Source organism: Perognathus longimembris, chromosome 17 (assembly GCF_023159225.1).
Source record: "Perognathus longimembris pacificus isolate PPM17 chromosome 17, ASM2315922v1, whole genome shotgun sequence".
Classification (NCBI taxonomy): Eukaryota; Metazoa; Chordata; class Mammalia; order Rodentia; family Heteromyidae; genus Perognathus; species Perognathus longimembris.
Window position 1 is genome coordinate 39,896,098 of NC_063177.1, and position 26,145 is coordinate 39,922,242.

General features: G+C 48.0%; 2 protein-coding genes across 2 annotated transcripts in view; one reads left to right on the top strand and one right to left on the bottom strand.

The window, feature by feature from the left end:
• Positions 1-624: 624 nt before the first annotated feature.
• Positions 625-5,813, top strand: Rnd2 (Rho family GTPase 2). The gene is made up of 5 exons (XM_048367054.1): positions 625-802; positions 1,299-1,386; positions 2,692-2,801; positions 3,485-3,619; positions 3,776-5,813. The coding sequence occupies exons 1-5, from the start codon at positions 701-703 to the stop codon at positions 4,022-4,024; spliced, it is 684 nt and encodes a 227-aa protein (XP_048223011.1). The 5' UTR covers positions 625-700; the 3' UTR covers positions 4,025-5,813.
• A 15,125-nt stretch (positions 5,814-20,938) lies between these two features.
• The window catches only part of Brca1 (BRCA1 DNA repair associated), a 72,916-nt gene continuing 67,709 nt past the window's right edge, over positions 20,939-26,145 (bottom strand). Inside the window, exons 21-24 of the mRNA XM_048367069.1 lie at positions 25,736-25,790; positions 23,558-23,631; positions 23,202-23,262; positions 20,939-22,113 (exon numbers count right to left, since the gene is read on the bottom strand). Coding sequence (XP_048223026.1) covers positions 21,944-22,113; positions 23,202-23,262; positions 23,558-23,631; positions 25,736-25,790 — 360 coding nt within the window. The 3' untranslated portion in view covers positions 20,939-21,943. The remainder of the gene's footprint in view (positions 22,114-23,201; positions 23,263-23,557; positions 23,632-25,735; positions 25,791-26,145) is intronic.

The window sequence follows — 26,145 nt, forward strand, 5'->3', positions numbered from 1 at the left end:
ATGGGGATGGAAAGCTATGATGTCACCACTGTCGGGTGGGTGTGTTGGAGTCTACACTCGTATTCCTCCCTCTCCCCACCACCCCCCCCACGACCCCTACCACAAGATCGAAGGAGCGAGACAAAAACCATAAAGATTCCTTCCGGTCCCTGGCATCTCGCCTCCTCGCCCCCCCCCCCCCGCCTCCGCCCCGGTGCTAAGACGGTGGATGGCTGCAGCCCGCGTGTCCGCACTAGCACACCTGCATGCACACGTGGGCGGGCACACCGAAGGCCCAAGACTCAAGTTTGCGCCTCTCATGCCCCATCCCCTCAGAACTTCGCCCTTCCTCCGCCTCACCCCCATCCCCAAGGAAGGCAGAAAAGCCGGTCTCCCGGAGGGCCCCGTGTTAGACTCTGACTCCTCTGGCTCCGTTGCCCTGGCTCCGCCCCCTTCTCTGGGCCCCGCCCTCGACGGCGCGGGCGGGAGGCGGGGCTGGGGGCGTGGTCCGTGCTGGGGGCGGGGCGGAGGGAGGGAGGGAGGGAGGGGGGCCCCCCCCAGCATCCCCGGGTGGGGGCTCGGCGCGGGCCCGCGAGATGCCGGTGTCGGCGGCCCGAGAGGCTGCAGCTGCAGCGGCGGGGGAGGAGGAGGCGGCAGCGGCAGCGGCGGCGGCGGGGCCCGGGAGGGGGGCGGCGTGGGGGGCCGGCGCGTAGCCGGGACGATGGAGGGGCAGAGCGGCCGCTGCAAGATCGTGGTGGTAGGGGACGCAGAGTGCGGCAAGACGGCGCTGCTGCAGGTGTTCGCCAAGGACGCCTATCCTGGGGTGAGGAGCCAGACCGTCTTGAGAGAGGGTCTCTGGGGGTGGGTGACGGGGGCACAGGGGAAGGATGGAAAAGAGTGCCAGTGTAAGCACCAGGGATGAGAGAGAGAGAGAGAGAGAGAGGCGAGGAGGGAGGAGGCATTGGGGGCTCTGAAAGGACTGCAGAGGATTGGGGTGGGAGGAATTAGGGAGCAGAGCGTGGTGAAATGGATGGGGTTGGGGAGAATCAGATGATACGGGGGAAGGCGCGCTAGGAGGATGTCGGAGGTCCTCCGCATCAGACAGGGGAAGAACTAGGGGGCTGAAGGGACCCGGAGTGGGTCTGAGAGCCCAGCCGAGATTCCGCGGGGGCAGCAGCTCCTGGGATCTTCCCTTCCTCCAACCTCGGACCAACTTCTGTCCAAGGACTAGGCTGGACCGGGTGTGGGAGGCAGGAGGGCATTTGTCTGGGGGTGAGAACTAGAGAGAGAATCTCCTCTTGACCCATCCCTGTCTGCAGAGTTATGTCCCTACTGTGTTTGAGAACTACACTGCAAGCTTCGAGATCGACAAGCGCCGCATTGAGCTCAACATGTGGGATACTTCAGGTAGCTAAGTCCCTCGGGGTCACCCTGACTTCCAAGTTTCCCCCACCCTCACCCCTTCCTTGTCTGGACTCTTAGATTCTAGCTAGACCCTTAGATTCTAGGTCGGCTCAGCCTGCCCACCCAATCTGATTCTATAAGAAAGGTAAATCAACATTGTGCTTAAAGTCAGGGAAACCGAGGCAGAGCTAGCTAAGGTGGACAGACACCATGTCCTGAAGGAGAAGCACATGTCGCTGGGATCTGTCTACCTGGAGAAGTTAGGAAGTAATGACTTTTATTTTGGAACATGTTTCTTAGGAGATGGGACTGGATTTAAGAAAGATATTTAGAATCTTAAAGGAAACTAGATTGAACTAGAGAAATCTGAGGTGATGTCCCAAGAGGATAGGATGGGGAAGTTCTTTCCCTGTTCCTGCTCCTCATCTTCCTCCAACATGGGAAGGCTATTTATTTATTTGTGCTGATACTAGGGCTTGAACTCAAGGCCTAGGAGCTGTTCCTTAGCTTTTTTTCCCCCCTTTCTGGTTGTGGGACTTGAACTCAGGGCCTGGGTTCTGTCCTTGAGCTCTTCATCTCAAGGCTAGAGCTCTACCACTTTGAGCCACAGCTATACTTTGTTTCTGAGAGGTTAATTGGAGATGAGTCTCATGGGGACTTTTCTGCCAGGACTGCCTTTGAACTGTGATCCTCAGATCTCACCTTCCAGAATACTAGGATTACAAACATGAGCCACCAGCACATGGCTTTTTTCACTCAAGGATGGCACTGTACCCCTAGAGCCACTGTTCCACATCTAGCTTTTGGTGCTTAATTTGAGATAGGAGTCTCAGGGACTTCCTTCCCCAAAGGCTGGCTTCCAACTATGATATTCAGATCTCAGCATCCTAAGTAACTAGGACTACAGGTGTGAGTCATAGGTGAGTCATATTTCTTTCTTTTTTAATGTGGTACGGGGGGGATTGAACCCAGGTCCTCATGCAAGCTAGGCAAGCACTCTACCACCAAGCCACCCACATTCCTAGCCCGATCAACATTTCTTTTTTTTTTTTCTTTTTTTTTTTTTTGCCAGTCCTGGGCTTGGACTCAGGGCCTGAGCACTGTCCCTGGCTTCTCTGCTCAAGGCTAGCACTCTGCCACTTGAGCCACAGCACCACTTCTGGCGCTGGGGAATTGAACCCAGGGCTTCATGTATAGGAGGCAATCATTCTTACCACTAGGCCATATTCAACATTTCTTAAGTCTCATGTCATGCCTCCCATCCACTAAGGTACCTTGTCTGTCTTCTTATTCCCTGTCTTCCCTCAGGTTCCTCTTACTATGATAATGTCCGGCCTCTGGCCTATCCTGATTCTGATGCTGTACTCATCTGCTTTGACATTAGCCGGCCAGAGACACTGGATAATGTTCTCAAAAAGGTGGGGAAGCAAGGCAACTAGACTGAAGGGAGGACCAGAAAGCATGGTCTGACACAGGTTGTACCAGGTTGGGGCATGGCCATCAAGCTGGAGAGTGGGTGAAGCTTCCATCCATCTCTCTATTCTAGGCCCATTCCTGAAACTCAGTCCTCAGAACTGGAAAGAGCGGCTGGGTGAGATGGAGAGAGCAGGAAATTCCTTATTTGCTTTCCTCCCTCTCCTTGGCTTTAGATGGAGGGGATGGGAATGCTGATCCTAGAGCTCAAGAAAGCCCTAGGGCCATGGCTTTGTTTCCATGAGAAAAAAAATCCACTGTGAATAGACAAAAGTAGCTATGCAAACTCAGTTTCCCTGGTGGAAGAGGGAAGAAGGTGGGGCGGGTCTGTCCCCAGGAGAAAGTATGGGGCAAAGGGAGGGCAACAGGAAGGCTCCAGGTTGGCAGATCCTTCCTAGCCACTGAGGATAGAGGAAAGCCCCTAATTCCACAGCCCCACTGCAGCCCTTTTATCCTCCCCTTCTCAGACACCTCCATCCTACTGTTAATCCAAGCCCACCATGCCCACGTCCATCCTTACCTTGTTTTCTGCATGCTCTGAGGACCCAAGGACTTCCTCTTGGCATGAAACCAGTGATCTGTTTTCCCCCCTCTACCATTCCATAACTCATTTTTTCTCCCCAAATAGTGGCAGGGGGAGACTCAGGAGTTTTGCCCGAATGCCAAGGTTGTGCTGGTTGGCTGTAAACTGGACATGCGAACTGACCTGGCCACACTGAGGGAGCTATCCAAGCAGAGGCTTATCCCTGTTACACACGAGCAGGTAGGACCCTTGATCTCTGCCCCTCTAGGTCTCTGTTCTCACCTCTGACCCTACCCAACCCATGATGCTCCTGCAGCCCTGGACCTCTAACCTCATCCCCTAGCCTCCGTGCCCCTTGCTGAGCTACAGGCTAAGTCCCAGACACTTCTTTTCCAGGGCACGGTGCTGGCCAAGCAGGTGGGAGCCGTCTCCTACGTTGAGTGTTCCTCCCGATCTTCTGAGCGCAGCGTCAGGGATGTCTTCCACGTGGCCACAGTGGCTTCTCTTGGCCGGGGCCATAGGCAGCTGCGCCGTACTGACTCACGCCGGGGTCTGCAGCGATCCACGCAGCTGTCAGGACGGCCAGACCGGGGCAATGAGGGCGAGATACACAAGGATCGAGCCAAGAGCTGCAACCTCATGTGAGAGGCTGCAGTGGTGCAGAGTGAAGAGGGGTTATCGAGGGGCACAGTAGTTCTTCTGTCCGCACCTGGGCTTCCTGACCTCCTGACCTTGGCTGGGATGTGAGGAAAGGCAGATGGAGCAAGTCTTCTGGTCCGAGGAGCTGGAGGGCAGAGGGATGTCACCATCCTCCGGGTCCTCATCCCCTCCTTGCCTCTGGGATGTGAGGGGATTAACAGGTGGGCATCTGGGGCATGAACTTGAATGGGGCAGGTGGGCATTTAGGGAAGCCAGCATCAAGCAATGACCTTGTGAAGCCTTGTGTAGAAAGAATACCTTCTCTTCCCACCCCAGGTTCCCAAATCCTGGTCCTGGCTTCCTTTCCTAAGCAAAAATGTCAATTCTGTAACTTTCTCTTTTCTTTACCTCTCATGTCTACAGCTGTTCTCACACATTCTAACCTCCGGGCAAGATTCACTAAATTTTAAAGCAAGGGGAAGCCCCTCCCCCACACCACCAGCCCCCCTCCCCCCCAACCTCCTTTCCCTCAACACTCCCCAAATAAAGCCCATGTCCATGGAAAACGGCTGTGGCTTTAGTTTTGTTGCTTTTTTTTTTTTTTTTCAAAAACCCATTTACTAGTTCTCTTGCAGCAAGACAAGTTAATCCTCAAGGGGAGACTTCCCTGTCCTTGTCCATAGATGGAGCAGAGGGAAGAATGATGTGCTGGAGCCGTCCTTTTAGGAGCCAGAGGAGGGGGGATGGGTTATGTAAAGACTCTTCATTCATTCATAAAGGGGAACAGTCCTCATGCCATTGGAGGGCCTTGGAGGAGACTGATGTCTAGACAATTGTTCACCATCACTCAGCCCAGCTGGGAACCCTTCTAGCAGGAGAGGGGTTTTGCTGACATGGTAGGCCCCTTAGGGGGCTAGGGCATTACCCAGCAAAACTGTATAGGGTGGAGTTTCCCAACTCTGGAGCTCCCAGGGGCGAAGGCAGAGGCTCTCTCTTTTCCACCCTGAACAACTTGATCATTTGAGGGAGAATTTCTGTTGTGAGTTTAGGGGCTCCTTCCCATCCCATGCCCTGGCGAAGGAAAGCCGGTGGAAGGGATGGCCAAAGCACTTGTTGTCAGAAAGGACAGTACTGGTCTGTTTTCTTGGGAGTCTGGTTTCAGATTGTCCTGTATTCCCTCCTTGGCTCTGGTCCCACTGGCCTCTTTTCGGTGACATTCTCCCCCAGGAACCATCCCTGGCCTTCCCCTCCCCCTACCCGAGCCCCAACCCCTTCTCCCAGACTCACTGGGAGAGCACAGATCTTTCCTTACCCTCTTCTGGGACCCTACTGTAATTCACACTGCATCTCTCCTTGTGCATTCAGCAAATACAAAGTGGACCAATTGTGCCACCCACTAATATGGGAGACTGAAAGGACCAGTCTCTGAGCATCTAGGGGCTAGCCCAGTGGAAGAGAGGTAACCCTGGTGTGACGGTGGCTTGACATCCCTATGGCAAGGGAAGCTAGTCCTCTAAGCCAGGTCCTGAAGGTTGAAGAGGAGTTTGCTAAGAAGGGGGTAGGTTAGAAAGGCATTGTGGGTAGAGAGGCAGGCAGGTGTATAAAGGGGGTGAGGATGAGCACAGGTGGGGCTCCCAGGGTAGGGAGAGCCAAAGACAATGCTGATAAAGCACATGGAGGCCGCATCAGGGCTCAGAAGGGAACAAGGACTTCATTGGAGGATGTGAGGAGCACTCAAGCAGAGTGTAGACGTCAGACTTGGGTTTGGGGCCAGCATTTCTGGAGAGATGGTGGGGATTAGAGGGTTGGGCTCTGACAGGCACCCACTAAAGTAACTCCTCTTGTGAGCCTGGCGAGGGGGACTCACACCTGTACTCCTCCCTACTCAGGAGGCTGTAATCTAGAGAATTGTGGTTTGAAGCCAGGATAGAAAAGTCTCTTAGACTCCCTTTCCAGTTAGTCCAGAAAAAGTAGGACTAGAGGTATAATTCAAGTGGTAGAGTGCCAGCTGAGTAAGCAAGCAAAGCAAGCGTGAGGTGCCAGCAAAATAAAATTTAAATAAGATAGTTTCTCTCTCACCCTCTCCCTTTCTCTCTCTCTCTCTCTGGTATGCCAGGCGCCCAATGTTTGGAAAGGAAATCTCCTCCCTGGCTCACTGGACTCCCCCATGCCTCCATCCCTCCCCCTCCTGTGGGACTTCTGTCCTAATCTATCTGAGCTGATCTCAAAGATTCCATGGCAACTTCAAGGCCTCTGGACTTCCACCCACTCAACTAAAGCTTGGTTAGTGTTAGGCCCTGAGACTCTCTTCAAGGGCTTCCAAGGCCTGAGCTAAGGGTGCTGGAGAGGGCTGGGCTTCCATCTGTCCCAGGTGACTGACCCTTTCCCCGTCGGGACTTGCCATAAAAAACTGACTTAGCGCAAGTCAATTTCGATGAGGCACTTCCCCTCCACTTTGAAGGATGCAGGAGCAAAGCAGGCTCAGGCCTGCAGTCCCCCAGGATACAGTGTTTGCATTGCCTCTTTCCCCCCCAAACCATATGAGCTGAGGGAATGCAAATGCATCTCAATATCCACCTAACACAAACATAATTAGGACAATAAATCAGCTGGAAGAGCCCCCAAAGTTTAATACATTTCCAGTATCACTGAGAATGGATTTTGGTCCCCTCTGTAGGTCTGGGTAGCCAAGTTTTACTTTGGGGAGGACGCTGAACTCTGGGCTAAGAAGCTTAATGGGTGGGAAGAGGGAATGGGCTGTTGCTGGCTCCCTAGAGGCCCCTGCAGACTGGAGGGAGTGGGGTGGGGGAACCTTACTTCTATTCCCACCCCAGATGCCAGAGTCAGACCCGGCTTCTTCCTCTGCAGCTGTTTCCCCCACAAATTAGACACCCATTTGGGAAACAATGTAGCCTCGTTAATCATTTAATGAAATAAACAACTAATCACGCTGTGATGCTGCCAATGTTTCTTAACCTCAGTAATCAGCCTACTGAGGGGAGAGGGAGAGGGAAGAGGCAAGCAGACTCAACCTCTGAGACTTTGCAACTGATGAAGCGGGTGGGGGGGGGGTCATGTCCACTGCCTCCCCTCCCCACCCCTTCTCCTCCCCCCCACCCATTCTACAGCCACTCCAACAGACAGCCACACAAAGAACCTGAGATTTGGAGGCAGAAGCTGGAGGACCTGGGTCCAGCCCTGTAGCTTCCTCCCTGGGGAGCATGTGGGCTGTCTGAACCTCCATTTTCCTACCTAAGAAAGGGAGCTTGTCCCTCTTTGTGCTGTTGAAGAAGATGCCAAGAGCAGAATTAACATGAGGAAGCTGCTTGACCCGTTCCCAGAGCCTGAGCTGGTGTCAAGCTTTATACCCAAGACCTCTGTGCAGGCTTCAGTGCTCAGGAAAGGTGTTTTAGATGGCAGGGGGTGTTTAGAGCTAGGAATTAAGGGCCTGGGGAGGGTGCAAGGGGAGATGGTTGTATCTTGTTTCCACACCTATCCTGGAGGGAGCTGGAGAAAGCTTAGTCCTTCAAAGGCAATGTCCTTTGGTCTCCATTTTTCTGAGTTTTTTTCCTTACTTTTTTTCTGAGGTTTCTTCCTCTTTCCTTCCATCCCTCCACCTCCCTCCCTCCCTTCTTTCCTTCCCCCTTTTTTTTCCTCTCTCTCTTCCTTCCTTCTTTCCTTTTTTTTTTTTTTTTTTTTTTTTTGTTGGTTGTGGGGCTTTAACTCAGGGCCTGGGCACTGTCCCTGAGCTTTATCACTCAAGGCTAGCATTCTACCACTTTGAGCCACAGCCCCACTTCTGGTTTTCTTCTGGGTGTTGACTGGAGATGAGAGTCTCATGGACTTTCTTGCCTGGGCTGGCTTCAAACTGCGATCCTCAGATCTCAGGCTCCTGAATAGCTAGGATTATAGGTGGGAGCCACCCATGCCCGAATGGCTTGGCTTGCTTGCTTTTCTCTCTCTCTCTCTCTCTCTCTCTCTCTCTCTCTCTCTCTCTCATTTATTTGTTTTGTTTTTGTTGCCAGTCTTGGGGCATGGACTCAGGGCCTGAGCACTGTCCCTGGCTTCCTTTTTGCTCAAGGCTAGCACTCTACCTCTTGAGGCACAGTGCCACTTATGGCTTTTTTCTATATATGTGGTGCTGAGGAATCCAACCCAGGGCTTCATGTATACAAGGCGAGCACTTTACCACTTTACCCAGCCCATCTCTCTCTCTCTTTCTTTCTTTTCTTCCTTTGTTTCTTTGCTTTGCTTTAGAGACAGGGTCTTGCTATATAGCTCAGGCCAGCCTGGAACTCTTTTTTTTTTTTATTAATTGGACATAAATTTTTTTACAAGGTGTTGTGCAAAGAGGGTGCAGTTACATAGTAGGGCAGTGTGTGCATTTCTTGTGATATCTTACGACCTGTTTTTCTATCCCTTGTCTAGGTCAGGTTGATATATATGCAATATACAATGTATCAAGAACATATACAGTATTCACAGACTTGGTCTCTACTGTCTCTCCGTCTCCCTTTGTTAACAGTCATATATCAGGGAGATCATGCCCCTTTGTTTTCTGTGTTCTAGGCTTGTCTCACTCAACATTATTTGTTTGAGTTCTGACCATTTCCCTGCGAATAACAGTATTTCACCATTCCTAATCGCTATGTAGTATTCCATTGTGTATAAGTACCATATTTTTTGGATCCATTCGTCTGTGGAGGGGCATCTGGGTTGTTTCCATATTTTGGCTATTGTGAATTGTGCCGCGATAAACATGGAAGTACAAATGCCTTTTTGATATCTTGGATTTTGCTGTTTAGGATAGATGCCTAGGAGTGGTATCAGCCTGGAACTCTTGATCCTCCTGCCTCAGCCTCCAGAGTGCTAGGATTACAGTGGTATGCCATTATGCTTGGCCTTTTAAAGCTTCTGAGCATTGCCCTCCGGTTGCCATAGTAACTCTCCCAGATATACTTGAACTCTTCCTGTGACCTGAGGAAAAGGATGGGTGAGTCATGTCCCTAAGTTATATCTTTAATTTCTCAGTGGACACCAGGATCCTCACAAGCAATCCCTGTACAGCTCTCTCCCCCTACTCCATACCCTTCCCTAGGAAGGGATCCAGCTCTTTGTTTTAGTGTTTCCCTCTACAATTTTGGCTCCTCTCTGCCTTTTATCTTACAGCAAGGTGCTCAGGTCTCCCTCCATCTCTTAGTCAACCTCTGCCTACTTTCCTCAAGGCTGCAGTGAAGGTCAGAGGGGGGAGAAGGCCCTGATCCCTAAGACTAGGGTGAATTCTGAGCAGCTCCCCACTCAGAAACAAGAGAGATGGTATCTGTAAGTGCCCTTCCCCCCCAAGAAAATGCCTCTGCTATTGACTCCTAAATAACAGATGTCTGTCTGCATATTAATAAGATTGGACGAATAATTGGTGAGTTTTTCATTCAGTGTCAGAATGAACCCGGAGGCCTTATGTTCATGCACACAGACACCCACTCACCCCCAACTCTCTCCTTTTCCCCAGAGCATAATGAAACAGTCTCAGATGCTGGCAGCCTTGACCTACAAAGGGGAGGGGCAGATGGGAACAGGGAGGGGTGTTAGCAGGAGCGAGACCCCCACGGTCTGGTTTGTCAGGTTTCTGTCTTGATCACTGCCTTTCCAGTCCCCAGGGGGGAGAAGCTTACATCTTGCTGGTTTTCTCTGGCCTACAGAAGGGGCCCAGGGGAAGGGGAGAGTCAGTGAGGGTCTGGGTGAGATCGTCACTGCAGATCAACAAAGCAGTGGTCTGTGGGGGTGCTAGTAGCTCACACTTGTAATCCTAGCTACCCAGGAGACTGAGATCTGAGAATCTCAGTTCAAAGCCAGCCCATGAGACTCTTCTTTCTAATTAACCATCAAAAAGCTGAACGTGTGGGCTGGGGATATAGCCTAGTGGCAAGAGTGCCTGCCTCGGATACACGAGGCCCTAGGTTCGATTCCCCAGCACCACATATACAGAAAACGGCCAGAAGCGGCGCTGTGGCTCAAGTGGCAGAGTGCTAGCCTTGAGCGGGAAGAAGCCAGGGACAGTGCTCAGGCCCTGAGTCCAAGGCCCAGGACTGGCCAAAAAAAAAAAAAAAAAAAAAAAAAAAAAAGCTGAACGTGGTAGAGCTCTAGCCTTGAGTGAAAAAGCTAAGGGACAGAATCCAGGCCTTGAGTTCAAGTCCCAATACAGGCATAATAGATAAAACTAGCTAGCTAGCTAGACTGATTAAATAAAGCAGTAGTTTTCATGCCACATGGGCTGAAATCAAGTGTTTGGTGGAATAACAAAGGTTTTCAGGTCGGGCAATTTTGTCATTTTCCAGCTGTGTATTCTTGCCCAAGTTTCTCAACCTCTCTGAATCTTGTTCTCCTTCATTCTAAGAACAATAACCTTGAAAGGTGAAAAGGACAGGAAATGAACATGATATGAAATGAAATGTATACTGTACTATCTCTATGCCTGGTTTATAATAGGTCTTATGGCAGGCATAGTTGGCACATGCCTGTAATACCAAGGTGGGAGCAGAAGGTTGACTGTTCCAGGCTAGTGTGTGAACTACCTCCAAAGGAGGGGAGGGAAGAGAGGGTTTGGCAATGTGGCTTAGCAGTAGAGTACTTGCTTGCCTAGCATTCATGGAGCCCTGGGTTCAATTCCTCAGTACAACATAAACAGAAAAAGCCGGAAGTGGTGTGTTGGCTCAAGTGGTAGAGTGTTAGCCATGAGCAAAAGAAGCTCAGGGACAGTGTTCCTGCCCTGAGTTCAAGCCCCAGGACTGGCACCAAAATAAATAAATAAATAAATAAAAATGAAAAGAGCTGAGCACTGGTGGCTCACACCTGTAATCCTAGCTACTCAGGAGGCTGAGATCTGAGGGTCATGGTTTGAGGCCAGCCTGGGCCAGGGCCATGAGGCTCTCATCTCCAATTAACCACAGAAAACTGGAAGTGGTGCTGTGGCTCAAAGTGGTAGAGTGCTATCCTCAACAAAAACGTTCAATGACAGCACCCAGGCTCTGAGTTCAAGCCCCATAATCGATCAAAAAACAAAACAAAAACAAATACAAGCCAGGCTCCAGTGGCTCATGCCTATAAGCCTAGCTGCTCAGAAGGCTGAGAATTGAGGATTGTCAGACTGGGCAGGAAAATCCATAAGACTCTCATCTCCAACTAATCACCAAAATCTGAAAGTAGAGCTGTGACTTAAGTGATAGAGTCCTAGCCTTGAGCAAAAAAGCTCATGCCCAGTGCTCAAACCATGAGTTCAAGCCCCAGGACTGGCACACACACAAAGTCAAGTCCCAATACATATTTTTTTTCAATCTATCCACCTAACCCCACAACACACTGAGTCAGTTTCCAAATTGCTGCATCACAGGCCAGATCCACCCTTGTTCAGTAGGAGTTAATTAGATGTTTAGTAATTATCCTGGCTGGCTGGAAAAGACACAGAGTGGGACAGGAACAGAGAAAGAAGAGAATAGATAGGCACACATGGGGAGCGCGCCATGAAAAAGCCAAGGCCCAGAAGACACAGACATGTGAACCCCAGACTGAAAAGAGGGAGAGAGCAGACATTTACAGGAGTGAAGTGTGCCTTGAAATGGAGAGTTCTAGAATCAACTCTACATTTAGAAGCCTCCAGTTCTGCCCTGAACTGGCTGTTCGACTTTAAGCAAGTCTCAGATTCCTCAATCCCTTCCTCAGCCAAATGAGATGGCTGGTTTGCTCCCTAAGCCCCCTTCTCATTGTGTGAGAACAGAAGTCCCCGTGGCTTGCTGAGCACTGGTGGGGGAGGGCTGCTCACCCCCTAACACTCAGTCCATCAGTCACTTGGGCTCTGTCCCTCTCTCCCTTGGTAAATGATCTGCTGCGCCAGCAAACAACTGTCCATTGTGTCCTAATGAGGGACGAGCAGGGAAAGCCAATCACTTATGATGCAAATGAGCCGACGGCTACGGCCTCCAGCATTCACTGAGTGCCTCTCTTCTGCCCAGCCCAGCGCGCCCCAGTTGGGCTTTTCTCCTGAGCCCCAGTTCCCATCTGGTCTTGGAGGAGGAGGAGGAGAAGGGGGAGGTCCAGCCTGGGCCTCTCATTGTCACATTGTCTTTCATTGTGCCACTCCCTGCAAGGAGCCCTGACCCTTTCAAAGCCTTAGAACCAGGCCCAGCTCCTTTCCCTACCCCAAAGGTGGCCCCTTTTTCTTTAAGAGTGAAATTCACATCACATACCATTTCCCATTGTAAAGCATAGGATCCAGGGGGCATTGTAGTTCCTTTCTAGTCTCAGCCTTTTTGCCCCTCTGCCCCTTCCCCACAGCCTTCTGCCTGACAGAGACCGCTGTCATGGCCTCAGCCCAGTGAAGAAGTAAAGGTAAAAGCTGACAAATCCAGAGCTGGCGTGGAGTTGGTGAGGAGAATCCCCATACTTTACGGTGCCACTAGGATTTTGGTGAAAAGCACATTGTGATCTTGGCTGGCACAGCCCTGGGGCCACATCTTTAAAAACTGAATTTTTCTGGGGATTTTTTTCCCCCTTTTCATTTCTCTGGCATTTGGTGAGAAACCAGAGGTGAATTCTGCACAGATCTTGGTTTCCATGGCTTTTGGAGCCTCTGTGGCCTTGGGGATGATCCTGTCAACAGGCTTCTCACTTTGGGAGATGCAAAGGGGGCTGTGGAGGGCTCTGAGAGGACTCCCACAGCCCCCAGGGTCCCCACAGTCCCTTGCCTCCATGCAGGCCCTCCCCTCACCAAGTTCCAGGGGCAGGACTTACCAAGAGCAGATTTTTCTATCCACTTGATATATAGACTAGCTTATACTACAGCCCCACAACCACCACCTAGGCTGGGGGGGGGGGGAATGCAGAATTGTAATATGTTTGCTTTGCTAATATACACTTTTTTTTGCTTTTGGTGCTAGTATTGGGGCTTGAACTCAGAGCCTGGGGACTGTCCCTTAGCATTTTCGCACATGGTTATTAACACTCTACCACTTAAGCCACAGTTCCACTTCCAGTTTTTTGGTGGTTCACTGGAGATAAGATTCTCATAGAATTTCTGGCCTGGGCTGACTTTGCACCTAGATTCCTTCAGATCTTAGCTTCCTGAATAGCTAGGATGCCATAAGCATGAACCACTGGTGTCCAGCATGCCATTTGGCCTTATGTGGTTTTCAAGGGAAGATAGCAAAACATCTGTGTACCTGTTACTGGGTCACCTTCAGTTCACTCTCTCCCTTCCCTCACTTAGGACATGAAGGCTGAACACAGCAGAAACAAAACCTTTAGAACTAGTGCCACCAGCTTCCGCACTGCAGAGAAAAATCTTTACAGTGTGCAAACTTTGACTTCTCCAGTCCAGCCTCCTAGTCCCACTCCACTGAGTCCACACTGGCCTCCCTTTCATAGTCACAGTCCAGACAACATAATGAGGGGACTGCCAGCGGGGCCCTAATGATTCCAGGGCTGCTGGTTAGTTCTCATGACATGAACTCTGACAAGTCCCTGGACCCTAGTTGGTTTTTTTTTTTTGCCAGTCCTGGGGCGTGGACTCAGGGCCTGAGCACTGTCCCTGGCTTCTTTTTGCTCAAGGCTTTTTGCTCAAGGCTCTGCCAACTTGAGCCACAGTACCACTTCTGGCCTTTTCTATATATGTGGTGCTGAGGAATCGAACCTAGGGCTGCATGTATACGAGGCAAGCACTCTTGCCACTAGGCCATATTCTCAGCCTTGGACCCTAGTTTTATCATCTGTAAAGCAGGGTTAGTACTCTTTACCCTAGCAAGGAGACAATGGCTGTGCTAGTGCTTTGAACTTGCAGAGAGATTATCAGGCACATCATAATTACTTCCTCAGTGATGGAACCAGCAGTCTCTGTCTGCCATGTGTCTAGGTTTGGGGAAGCTTCATTGATGGGTAAGGCAAAGTGATGTATTGTCTGGGTGGGGATTAGTCTGATTACTTACACAGCTGTAAAGCTTCATCATAGGTGAAAGAGAATAAAAGAAGGAAGCTGGGGACTAGTAAGGTGGCTTAGTGGTAGAGTGCTTGCCTAGTATGCATGAAGCATGGGTTCAATTCCTCAGTACTACATATACAGAAAAAGCCAGAAGTGTCGAGGTGGCTCAAGTTGTAGAGTGCTAAGCCTTGAGCAAAAAGAAACCCAGGACTGGCAAAAGAGGAGGAGGAGGAAGAGGAAGAAGAAGAAGAAAGAAGGATGCTGGATGCTGCAGGCTATAGGCTCATGCCTGTCATCCTAACTACTCAGGGGGCTGAGATCTGAGATCTGAGGAGCCTGGCTCAAATCCAGCCTGTGGCAGGAAAGTCCATGAAACTCTTACCTCCAATTAACCACCAGAAAACCGGAAGTGGTGCTATGGCTAAAAATGGTAGAGTGCTAGCCTTGAGCAAGAGCTCAGGGACCATGCCCAGGCCCCCAGGTCCAAGCCCCATGACCAACAAAAACAAACAACAAAACAACTACCACCCTACCACTTGAGCCATAGCACCACTTCTGGCTTTTCTTGTTTATGTGGAACTGAGGAATTGAACCCAGGGTTTCATATATGCTAGGCAAGCACTCTACCAGTAAGCCACACTTCCAGCCCCTACCCACATTCTACAGCCCAGTTGAGATGCCTCCTCCAAACATCCTCCTATGGTAGGCAAAAAGTCTGGCTCTAGTACACAGTCCCTAAAGAACCTCAGAATCAGAATTCTGCAAGGGTCTTCAGAGGCTTTCTTGCTTGATTCACTAAATAGTAAGCAATTTGAAGGCCAGAAATAATGGATCTTTTCACCCTCACTTCCATAGACACAAAGACAGAGAAAAATAGAAAGGGAGGGAGGGCAGGAGAGAAAGAAATAGAGACAGTTCCATCATGGATGATGGCGCGCTCCCCCTCAATCACTATTAATGTTGCTCACGGCCTCCTGGAACCTCTCCAATTTGTCTGCCTGCCTGGCTTTGAGCCAGGATCCTAAGATCTCAGCTTCCTGAGTAGCTAGGATTCCAGGCACGAGCCACTGGCACCCAGCTTTCCTTTTCTTTTTAATTTACTCATCCTTCCCTTCCACCTGCCTGTTTTCTCCTCCTTGGGTGTCTGCTGTCATTAATCTGAGATCTGCTTGCATTCCTCCCTCAGGCGGACTTCCCATGCTCCCCCTAGGAGCACTGGGTACTTGCTGACTCTCTCAAGGTATGGGCTATCCAGGCCTTGAGCTCAATCAGTCAATAAAGATAAATTACAAAATCATTTGTTTTATTTGTTCTTGTTACCTTGAGGGCTGTCTGAAATTGCCTTGCTTTTGAAAGCCACATTTGCATACCTCTGTGCTGGAGAGTCAAAGGCTGCAGCTGTGGTTTCGCTGCAATTTAAATATTAATAAAACCACCTAAACTGCCTTAAAAAAAATAGTTTGGTCCTTTGGCTCTTAGGTTGATAATATAATTTCATCTTCATCCTTTGCTTGGTATTTGCTTAAAGGGGCATTTTGGAGTTCACTTGAAGACAGTTACTGCAATCTTGTAGATAAGGACCACTTGGCAGTCCACAGACCTTTGTCTTAACAGGCTCAAGACTCACCTCTCCTGGAGACAAAAAGAGACCACAGGCAACATTGTCTACCTGCTGGCAGCCCCTATACCCAACCAATTGAATTCAGACTTGAGCCCACTGCAGTATCACAGGCTGATGGATCCCACCAAGTTACTTTTTCCCCGTCCCTCCAAGGTCTATATCAAGGGGCCATGCTTTGAGAACAGTCCACTAAGCTGCATGGTAAACTCCATATCGTATGGCACTGGTTGCTGATGCTTGTAAGCCTAGCTACTTAGGAGGCTGAGATCTGAGGTTTAATGCTAGTCTGGGTGCAATAGTCCATGAGATCCCCCCACGTTGTTGTTGTTGTTGTTTTTGCCAGGCCTGGGGCTTGAACTCAGGGTCTGGGCACTGTCCCTGAGCTTCTTTGGCTCAAGGCTAGCACTCTATCACTTGAGCCACAGTGCCAATTTCTGGCTTTTCCTGTTTATGTGGAACTGAGGAATTGAACCCAGGGCTTCATGCATGCTAGGCAAGCACTCTACCACTAAGCCACATTCCCAGCCTCCATGAGACTCTTATCTCCCATTAACTACCCAAAAGCCAGAAGCAGAACTATGGCTCAAGAGGTAGAGTACACCCACCTTGAGCAAAAATGCTCAGGGATAGTATGCAGGCCCTGAGTTCAGGCTTCAAGTCCAGTACAAGGCAAAGAATCAAACACCCCCCCCCCCAAAACAAAACAAAACAAAACAAAACACACCAAACACTGCCATATTATTTCGATCCTTGAAACTACATCTTCAAATTTCCATAAATCACCTAGATTCTCTTTCTTCTTTTTTTGTCAGTCCTTGGGCTTGAACTCTTGGCTTGGGCTCTGTCCCTATGCTTCTTTTGCTCAAGGCTAGTGCTCTACTACTTGAACCACAGCACAATTTCTGGCTTTTTCTGAGTAGTCTATTGAAGATAGGATCAACTCCTTCTATAACTCCTCAATCCATGCTCTCTGCAGAATCCTGGTTGTTTCTTCTTTTTCTACTTGTGCAGATTTACCTCTTTAATTTTCTTTTTGTTACAGGCGTATTTACAGGCTGTGGGGCGGGTGCTAAGTATCACTGAAGTAGGTTGCAGAGGCCTCTAGCTCAGCCAGTTTATAGCCATTGATAAACCAGCCTCACATTCCCTGGGTAGCAGGCCTCATTCTCTCTGGTTTCTTTGGGTAGATCTGCAGTTTCCCCTCACTCTGCCCTTTTCTCAGAGCCTCCTACTTCTGGGGCTGTCCTTATCTGCTCCTTGCAGCTTCACAAGATACATTCTGGGCAGCCTGGCTCCTTCCGCTCCAACCACTCCAACACTGATTCCTTTCTTTTTCCTTTGCATGTTTTTGAGCGGATACTTTGTTGAAGATTCTGGTTGCATTTTTTCAGAGGGAGATAATCTTCTGGGAGCTTTTCTCTGAGTCCCCTCCCATGCCTGTGTGATAATCCTTTCCAGCTTCTTTGTAGCCTATTTTATGAAATAAGATAAGAGGCAGTATAGGAACTAGTTCCCAGTACTGTTGTACCCACAGAGGTTAGAAACTGAGAGGACAGGAAAGGGGAAGGAGGACATTTTATAGTCAGAGGTCAACGGAACAAGTAGATGTACTATTATAAGATAGGAGGCTTAAAGTAGGCCAAGCATTATGAGGCCAGAGCCAGAAGTTGACTTTTGGGAAAAGTTAGAAGTGTTTGAATTAGACAGTGTCTATTTGTTGGAAGACCTTGAGAAACAATTACAGAAGAATGTTAAATGTGTTTTAGTCAAATCTGCTTTCACCCAGGATTCCTGGAAAGACAGGAATAGCCTAGATGGATGTTGCTTTTTCTTTTTGTTTGGTTTTGGTTTTTAGCCAGTCCTGGGGCTTGAACTCAGGGCCTGAGCACTGTCCCTGGCTTCTTTTCGCTCAAGGCTAGCACTCTGCCACTTGAGCCACAGTGCCACTTCCAGCCTCCGGCTGCGGAATCGAACTCAGGGCTTCATGTATACGAGACAGAACTTTACCACTAGGCCATATTCCCAGCCCGCTTTTTCTTTTTTTTTGGCCAGTCCTGGGCCTTGGACTCAGGGCCTGAGCACTGTCCCTGGCTTCTTCCCGCTCAAGGCTAGCACTCTGCCACTTGAGCCACAGCGCTGCTTCTGGCCGTTTTCTGTATATGTGGTGCTGGGGAATCGAACCTAGGGCCTCGTGTATCCGAGGCAGGCACTCTTGCCACTAGGCTATATCCCCAGCCCTCCGCTTTTTCTTTTAACCCATTAGAGATGGGGGCAGCAGGCGGCGGCCTGGCTCACCTCCAAGACCCAGTGAGCCATGATTGGTCCCTGGAAATGAGACATCAATTGTAGGACAGGATAGGGGCCAACTGTAGGGCCAATAGCACTTCCATTTGCTTATTTGCTGCCTTTGCTGCAGAGTCCTATTGACACTGCTGCAGGAAAATAGGGACCATCTCCTTGTCAAGTCCCAGGGGAGACCCTGTTATAGTTGAGGCTAAATTTGAGGGTTTCCCCCCTCCTTTCTCTGTGTGTGTGTTAGTACTGGTGCTTGAACTCAAGGCCTCATACTTACTCTTGCTTGCCTTTTTCACTCAAGGCTGGCACTGTACCACTTAGCCACACCTCTACTTCCAGCTTTTTGCTGGTTAATTGGAGATGAGTCTCTCTGACAATTTTTTTGCCTAAGCTGGCTTCAAACTTTGATCTTTTGATTGCAACTTCCTAAGTAGCTAGGATTACAGGCATGAGCCACCAGTGCCTAGAGCTCCATTTTTCAAATGAGATGGTAAATACCCATTTCATGAGGCTGTGAGGAAGACTTGAGGTCAAATAATAATGGCAGTTTGCTCCATTTTTTCCTGATCTTCCATCACCTCCCTCTCTAATATGACATAGATATATTGCGAATGACTTCATTATCTTGGATGCAAAGGGATTTAAATCTCTGACTTGGGGCTGGGGATTCAGCTCAGTGGAAGAGCACCTGCTTGGCGAGCGCAAGGCCCTGAGTTCAGTCCTCAGCTCTGGGGAAAAAAAAATCTACAAATCTCTGACTAGTGCAAGTAGCATGAGATGATGTAGTGTTATCTGTGGATGATGCATGTTAAATAGGAATGGTAGGCAGAACTCTAAAGCTGCTCTTCCTCAATTGTTATTTAATCCAGCACTAAATCTACTAACGGTATTCTGATCTGTAACAAGAGTGATGGATCTTAAAACAGGGAGATCACCCTGGATTACTTCAGTGGGTGCAACCTAATCCACTTGAGTGTCTTCAAAAAAGGGAATTAGATGGGTACTGCAGTGCATACTTAGAATCCTAACACTTGGGAGATGGAGGATCACAAGTCTGAGACCAGCCTGGGCTACCTATTGAGATTTTGTCTCAAAAATCAAAACAAAAAGAATCAACACAGGGGGCTGGGAATATGGCCTAGTGGCAAGAGCGTTTGCCTTGTATACATGAAGCCCTGGGTTCGATTCCTCAGCACCACATACATAGAAAAGGCCAGAAGAGGCGCTGTGGCTCAAGTGGCAGAGTGATAGCCTTGAGCAAGAAACCAGGGACAGTGCTCAGGCCCTGAGTCCAAGCACCAGGACTAGCAAAAAAAAAAAAAGAAAGAAAGAAAGAATCAACACAGGGCTAGGAATTTGGCCTAGTGGCAAGAGTGCTTGCCTTGTATACATGAAGCCCTGGGTTCGATTCCCCAGCACCACATATATAGAAAACGGCCAGAAGTGGCGCTGTGGCTCAAGTGGCAGAGTGATAGCCTTGAGCAAAAAGAAGTCAGAGACAGTGCTCAGGCCCTGAGTTCAAGGCTCAGGACTGGCAAAAGAAAAAAAAAAGAATCAACACAACAAATAAAACAGAGATACAGTAGAACTAGGCACAGTGGCTCATACCTGTAACCATAGTTACTCTGGAAACTGAGACGGATCTAAGTTTGAGGCCAGAGGGATGGGCTGGGGAGCGGTAGACTCCTTGTTAACTAAGAGCTGAGTGTGGTAGTGCATGCTTGTCATCTGGACCATGGGTAGAAGCTTAAGCTAGATGGATCATGATCCTTCTAGATACCAGGTCTGGGCAAAGAGTAAGAACTTAAAATAACCATTGCAGCGCTGTGCTGATGGCTCAGGCCTGTAATCCTAGCTACTCGGGAGGATATGAGATCTGGAGAGTTGTGGTTTAAAAGCAAGCCTGGGCAGAAAAGCTTGTGACACTCCACTAAAATAACCAATGGAGATTCAGTGTGAAAAAAAAACACAACAAAAACCTGAGTAGCCATGGCTGGTTTTGGAGATGGAGGTGGGAAGATAGGAGATAGGCTTTTAGAAGCCGAGAGAGATCTGTGACTAACAGCCAGGAGGCAAAGATCTCAGGCCTGCAACCATGAAGGACAATTCAAACAACATAAACCTGGAAGATCTATCCCATCTTTATAAAAGGACAGATACCGATGGTCACTTTGAGTTTGGCTTTATGGAACCGGAAATAAACTACTTAAATTATTTGAAACTTTGAACCCAGGGGCCTTTAGCATGCTTGGCAAGTGGCCCACTGCTGAGCCACACCCTTCATCTACACCTCTTCCCTGTTGATGACTGAACCCAGGGCTTTTCACATGCTAGGTAATTAGACTAACACTGGGCCTACATTCCCTAGCCATACCTGGGACGTCCCACCTATGTTAAAGGTTGTAGGCCATGGGGCTGGGAATATGGCCTAGTGGCAAGAGCACTTGCCTCATATACATGAAGCCCTGGGTTCGATTCCCCAGCACCACATATATAGAAAACGGCCAGAAGTGGCGCTGTGGCTCAAGTGTCAGAGTGCTAGCCTGGAGCAAAAAGAAGCCAGGAACAGTGCTCAGGCCCTGAGTCCAAGGCCCAGGACTGGCCAAAAAAAAAAAAAAAAAAAAAAAAAAAAAAAAAAAAAGGTTGTAGGCCACTAAACCGGTGACCATTTGTAACAAAAGACACAAAAGGTATTTGAGTTAGCTCAGTCAGCCTAGGAGGCAGATGCTCTTCTCTTTTTGGTGCTGGTATCAGGTCCTCACACTCTCATGTTGCTTTTTTGCTCAAGGCTGGTACTCTACCACTTGAGCCATAGCTCTACTTCCTGCTTTTTTGGTTTAGCATCTCTTGGATTTGACTTTCCAGGCTAGCTTTGAACCAGGATCCTTAGACCTCAGTCTCCTGAGTAGCAAGGATTACAGGTGTCCTGTAGCTGATTTTGTTTTCACTGCTATTTTGTGGGTGAGGGAGCCAAGAAAGGGTGACGGAAGACTGAGTAAGTGAGCATGTGGGTCTCTAGATGGGTCACTCTTGGTGGCAATGTTTGCTACAAGTTTATTTGTAGTGTTAACAGCATGATGTTTACAAAACACATCTTAAGAAATCAAGTCTTCCCTGCCCTTGTATTCTGTGGGAGAGGGAAGACCTAGGCTTTCCCATAGTTACCATAGTCTTAAGTTTATGAAAAACATGTTTTCTTCCTTTAGCAAGCAGAATTAGTTATGAAATGGTACCATTCAGAAATAGGCAGTAAAAGGGGGAAAAATTACCTCAAAGAAAGCAACAGCTCTTTTCCTAGTGGCATCTGTCATTTTACAGACATGAAATATTCATACTAGAGATTTTATACTTTAAAGGGAATGGGTTACATACCAGAACTACAATAAAAATGGGTTGCTAATGGGGAACTAACAGACTCTTTGGACACATTTTTTTTGAAAATATTCTGCCATACCAGAGCTTAGTCCAGTGACTAAGTGCAGATGTTTGAAGATCTCTAGCTAATCCTCAAGTTCCTTGTTCATATCCATCATCTGCCCCCAAATCTCCTCCCCAAGGCTGTGCCCCAACATTTGACAGCTGTCCAGGGATTGTTCTTATTTTTCTGAGTGTGGTGCTGGGCACAGAACCTAGGGCCTTACAGACTGTTCTGATATGAACTCATACCACAGATCTCAGGCATGCTCCTTCCAGTGAAAGGTCTGTACACAGGACTTTTGAGAAACCAGTTTAGGTATTCTCCTGAGGCTCAGCTGCCTATGCTGCCAGCTCAGTACCAGGAATAAATAATGAGTCAGCATCTTGCTCAATTGGTAGGGTTTAAATGGTTTTACATTCTTAGGTGAAAGACTGCCACAATTCTGTGCTCATGGCAGATTTCAAAGGAAGACTTGAAACTGAAAATCTTGAAGGGGCCCTCACATAAACAGAAGTACTCTCCCCCACCCCACTGCCAGGCTGATGTACATAAAATATTTAGTAAGCAGGACTGTGGAAGGATTCAGTACTGAGAAACAGTCTCTGGGTTGGAAAAGGCCATTTCTTAAGCACATCCTTGGGGACCTGTGGTTTCGATCTGTGGCTGACATCCATCTTCATTGTGAGGGATTTGCGTTATCAGGTAAGTGCTCAGATCCTGGCGCTTGTAGAGGGCCACACTGTCCAATACCCACTCCCGGGTCACCACAGATGCTTCACACAACTGCCCAATGGCTGGGGTAAAAACACAAGCAGAGATTAGTGTCAATTCATTCTTCCAGGCCAGACTCTAATAATAAATCTACTCCTTCAGCCAGATTATATGAATTCTTAGAGTTAGGTAATAGTCAAATTGTTTCTCTTAAGCAATGCTTCAGGATATAAATAAGACCTTACTCAGAAGCCTGAGGAATGATTGCTGGTGTAAAGTCTAGCTTTGGGCAACTGTATTAACATGAACTTCAATCTGTTAGAGGAAAAGCCACCAGAGAGTAAAACAACAGTGCATTTTAATGATGCAGAAAAAATACCTTCAGAACTAAATATAGTGAGCAAGTCACATTTGTGTAAAATACACATGTATACATGCACTTGTGCTTGGAAAGCTTTTATAAAATCATCTCCAATGGTGGGATTACTATTATTTGTTTTTGTGCTAGATTACATTTTCTATGATGAATATTCATATTTAAACCACCCCTCCATGGAAAATGCTCATGAATTATTATTATTTTTCAGTACTTAGAGTCTTGTGCTTTCTACGAATGTGTTCTACTACTTGAGCCAAACATCCAGACTTTTTTGCTTTCGTTATTTTGTTGTTGTTGTTGTTAGGTCATATGGCTTAAACTCAGGGCATGGGTGCTGTTCCTGAGCTCTTTTGCTCAGGTCTAGCACTCTACCATTTTTGAGCTACAGTGCTACTTCTGGTTTTCTGTTGGTTAATTGGAGATAAGAGTCTCACAGACTTTCCTGCCCAGGCTGGTTTTAATCCTCACATCGCAGCCTCCTAAGTAGCTAGGATTACAAGCTTGAGCCAGTGTCTGGCCCACTTCCAGGTTTTTTGCTACTTAACTAGTGATAAAAGTCTCATGGAAGCCTGTGCTAATGGCTCATGCCTGTAATCTTAGCTACTCCAGAGGCTGAAATCTGAGGTTCGCCATTTAGAGGGCAGAAAAATCCGTGAGACTTTTATTCATTCATCCATTCAACAAATACTTAAAATGTGCTGAGAATGATGTTATTTCAGCACCAGGTAAGGAGTAGTAAATCAAACCCAACCAACAGGGCCCCATAGGACATGGGTATGTGCGGGAGCTTACCCTGGAAGCCACTGTCTTCTGTCCAGGCATCTGGCTGTATGACCACAATTAGGTGAGAGCCCTGCAACCCCAAAGAGAGAATATTGAGGCAGTCAGGTCAGGGCTTTTGGAATGGTCCCATAGTTTGCTGAAGCAGACTATGCTGGGGGCAGCCACAGACAGGGTTGGAAGAGCATATGGCAAAAACCATTAGAGGGAAGAGGCCTCCCCTAAGTACATTAAATATCACAGCTCCTAAGTCCTTAGCCCACTCAGTCTGCTGTTAGAAAAGACACTTTGAAGCTACACTTGACACCTTCTGCTCAACTGCAGAAGAGAATTGTGTCCTCCCCTATGACAGGGCCCCAAACACTTACTGTGCCCACGGTGAGTGATGAAAGCTCCTTTACTACGGAGGCCCCACACAGCTGCAGTACCCACTCCAGTTGATCTACATAGGACAATTAGATCCTAAATCATTCCAGTGATCCACATATATAACCTGCTCCCTCCTCCATCATCTCCCCAAAGAAGTCTACAACCGGACTATTCAGTGGGAGAGCCCTTGTCTCTCTGCTCCAAAGGACAGAAAAGCCACTAAATTAGTATGCATTCTAAATCAATTTGCCACAGATATTCTGGTTATCAGTCTCCACAGGCCATGGTAGATGAGGTTCCATAGACTCTCAAATAAAAAAGTTTGAAAGAAAAGAAAAAATAAAATCCAAGATCTAATTTCCATTAATTTGCTAAATTGCTAGATAAGATACTGTGTGAAAAAATACTCACCTCCCCCACCTTTTTTCTTCCATCCCTGCATTCTAAGGCTGTGTCGGTAATTGATAATCACAGCCACAGAGAGCACCATACTTGGTGGTAATTACTGCAAATGTCAAGAGACTGATGGAAGATAATTTGATCCAGTGTAAAAATACATGTCACCCTGGTCAGGGACTCAGCATGTCAGCAGGAAAGGCCACAGGCTGAGCTGGAGCCATATATTCTGGGAAATAAAAATGAAGACTGTAGGGATGTTTCCCTTGCACCTGGAAAGTCGACAGAACTGACCCATGGGTATCTTCTGGGCGCCTCTGGAGGCCTTTTAGGGATCCACACAGATGTTGCTCTTTCTGGGAATTCCCAATTTTTTGTTTTGTTTTGTTTTTTCTTTTGCCAGTCCTGGGGCTTGAACTCAGGGCCTGAGCACTGTCCCTGGCTTCTTTTTGCTCAAGGCTAGCACTCTACCACTTGAGCCACAGCGCCAATGCCTTTTCTACACATGTGGTGCTGAGGAATCAAACCCAGGGCTTCATGTATGGTAAACAAGCACATTGCCACTAGGCCATATTCCCAGCCCAGATCCCTGAGTTTTTTAAGATTAAGCTGAGGTTCACTAAGTTACCTCTCCAAAAACGCTACCTGCTAGAGACCTTGGTTTTCACTTTGACAAAGTACTAAAGAAAAAAAACAACACAGAGAAATCCTCAAATAGCACTTGAAAATTTCACACACACAAAAAACAATCAATAATCACCCAAGAAGACAGCAAAATACAAGGCCAGGATCTTTTGCTGCCACTCCTCTGCCCCTGACCAGATACTGAAGCCTTCCTCTCAGAAATAACACTGGAGCTTCTTTCTGGGGTAGAAGTGGGCCCCAAGAGGCAAAGGCAGTTTAAACCTTTGTTTTAAAAAGAAGAAACCTCATCTATACATGCACGAGGGCCTTGGTGCCACACAATTTCAGAGTCCAGTCCTCCAGCAACCTTAATCACAACATCTCATTCAATGTCAAATTTAATTAGAAAATGTTCATCAAGTGTGTGTCTCTGCTCGGGGGCCCATGTGTGGCCTTAGACCCACAAGGCTCAGCAGCTGCAGTGCTCTCTTCTCTATAAAATACACTTCCCCGAATCCTGACCTTTCTTTCTTCCTTCTTCTGCTCGTGTTCTACCACTTGAACAACACTTCCCCTTCTGGCTTTTGGCTGATTAACTAGAGATAAGAGTTTCCAGATTTGTCTGCCTGGGCTGCCTTAGTCCATCCTTAGATGTTTCCTGAGTAGCTAGGTTTACAGGCATGGGCCACCAGCACCCAGGCTCTGAATCCTAACTCTTCACTGTCCTCATGCACTTGAAAAAAGGCCTACTTTTTGCTTTTGGTCATGGGATAACACTTAGGTGCCAGTTTGTTTGGAGGGTGGTAGAGAAATAGAATAGGTTCTAGAATGTGTCAGCAATCTCAGAGACCTCCATAGGGTGACGCTGCCTCCACCACCACTATGTTAAGAGAGGCTGTAACTGAATTTTTATATCCAGAAATTTATTCTTGGGAACTACATTTCTGACTTTGAAATCTTTTCATATGATAAATTCTGTTTTTTTTAAAAACTGATTTCTTAGAGAAAGAACATTGCTGGATACTAAGCTGTCTCTTCCCTTTGTCACAATTTTTATGCCCCCCCCATTCTCCAATAAATGATAGCATTATGAGCTTAAAAAAAAAAAAAAAGAGAGAGGCTGGTGCTAGAACTTCCCAGTTTTCCCAGGCACTTACCTGTGGCCATGTTGGTAAAGGGCCCATAGCAACAGATTTCTAGGCCTGTGAAGAGCTGCAGGAAAGAGAGAGAGAAAGAAAGAGAGCATGATGGGGGATGGGGAGAAACACAATCACAACTGAGTTTGGGCTTTTACATGAAAATATGGAGACTTGCTATGAGCAAGTGGCTCAGATTTCTAATGCTAGCTGCTCAGGAGGCTAACACCTGAGGAATAAGGTTTAAAGTCAGTCTGGGCAGAAAAGTCAGCAAGACTTTCCAATTAATCAGCAAAATGCTGCAACTGGAGAAGAGGCTCTGGAGGAAAGACTTAAGTAGTAGAGTACCAGTTGTGAGCAAGTGAAAACCACCAAGTGAGAATGCAAGGCCCCAAGTTCAAGCCCAAGTACCAGTAAAAAAAAAAAAGCAA

Bases quoted from the DNA above. Each gene is read 5' to 3' on its own strand.
- Rnd2 (XM_048367054.1), top strand. From the start codon at position 701: ATGGAGGGGCAGAGCGGCCGCTGCAAGATCGTGGTGGTAGGGGACGCA. The intron at 803-1,298 runs GTGAGGAGCCAG...CCCTGTCTGCAG, and splicing joins CCAAGGACGCCTATCCTGGG to AGTTATGTCCCTACTGTGTT. The intron at 1,387-2,691 runs GTAGCTAAGTCC...GTCTTCCCTCAG, and splicing joins CAACATGTGGGATACTTCAG to GTTCCTCTTACTATGATAAT.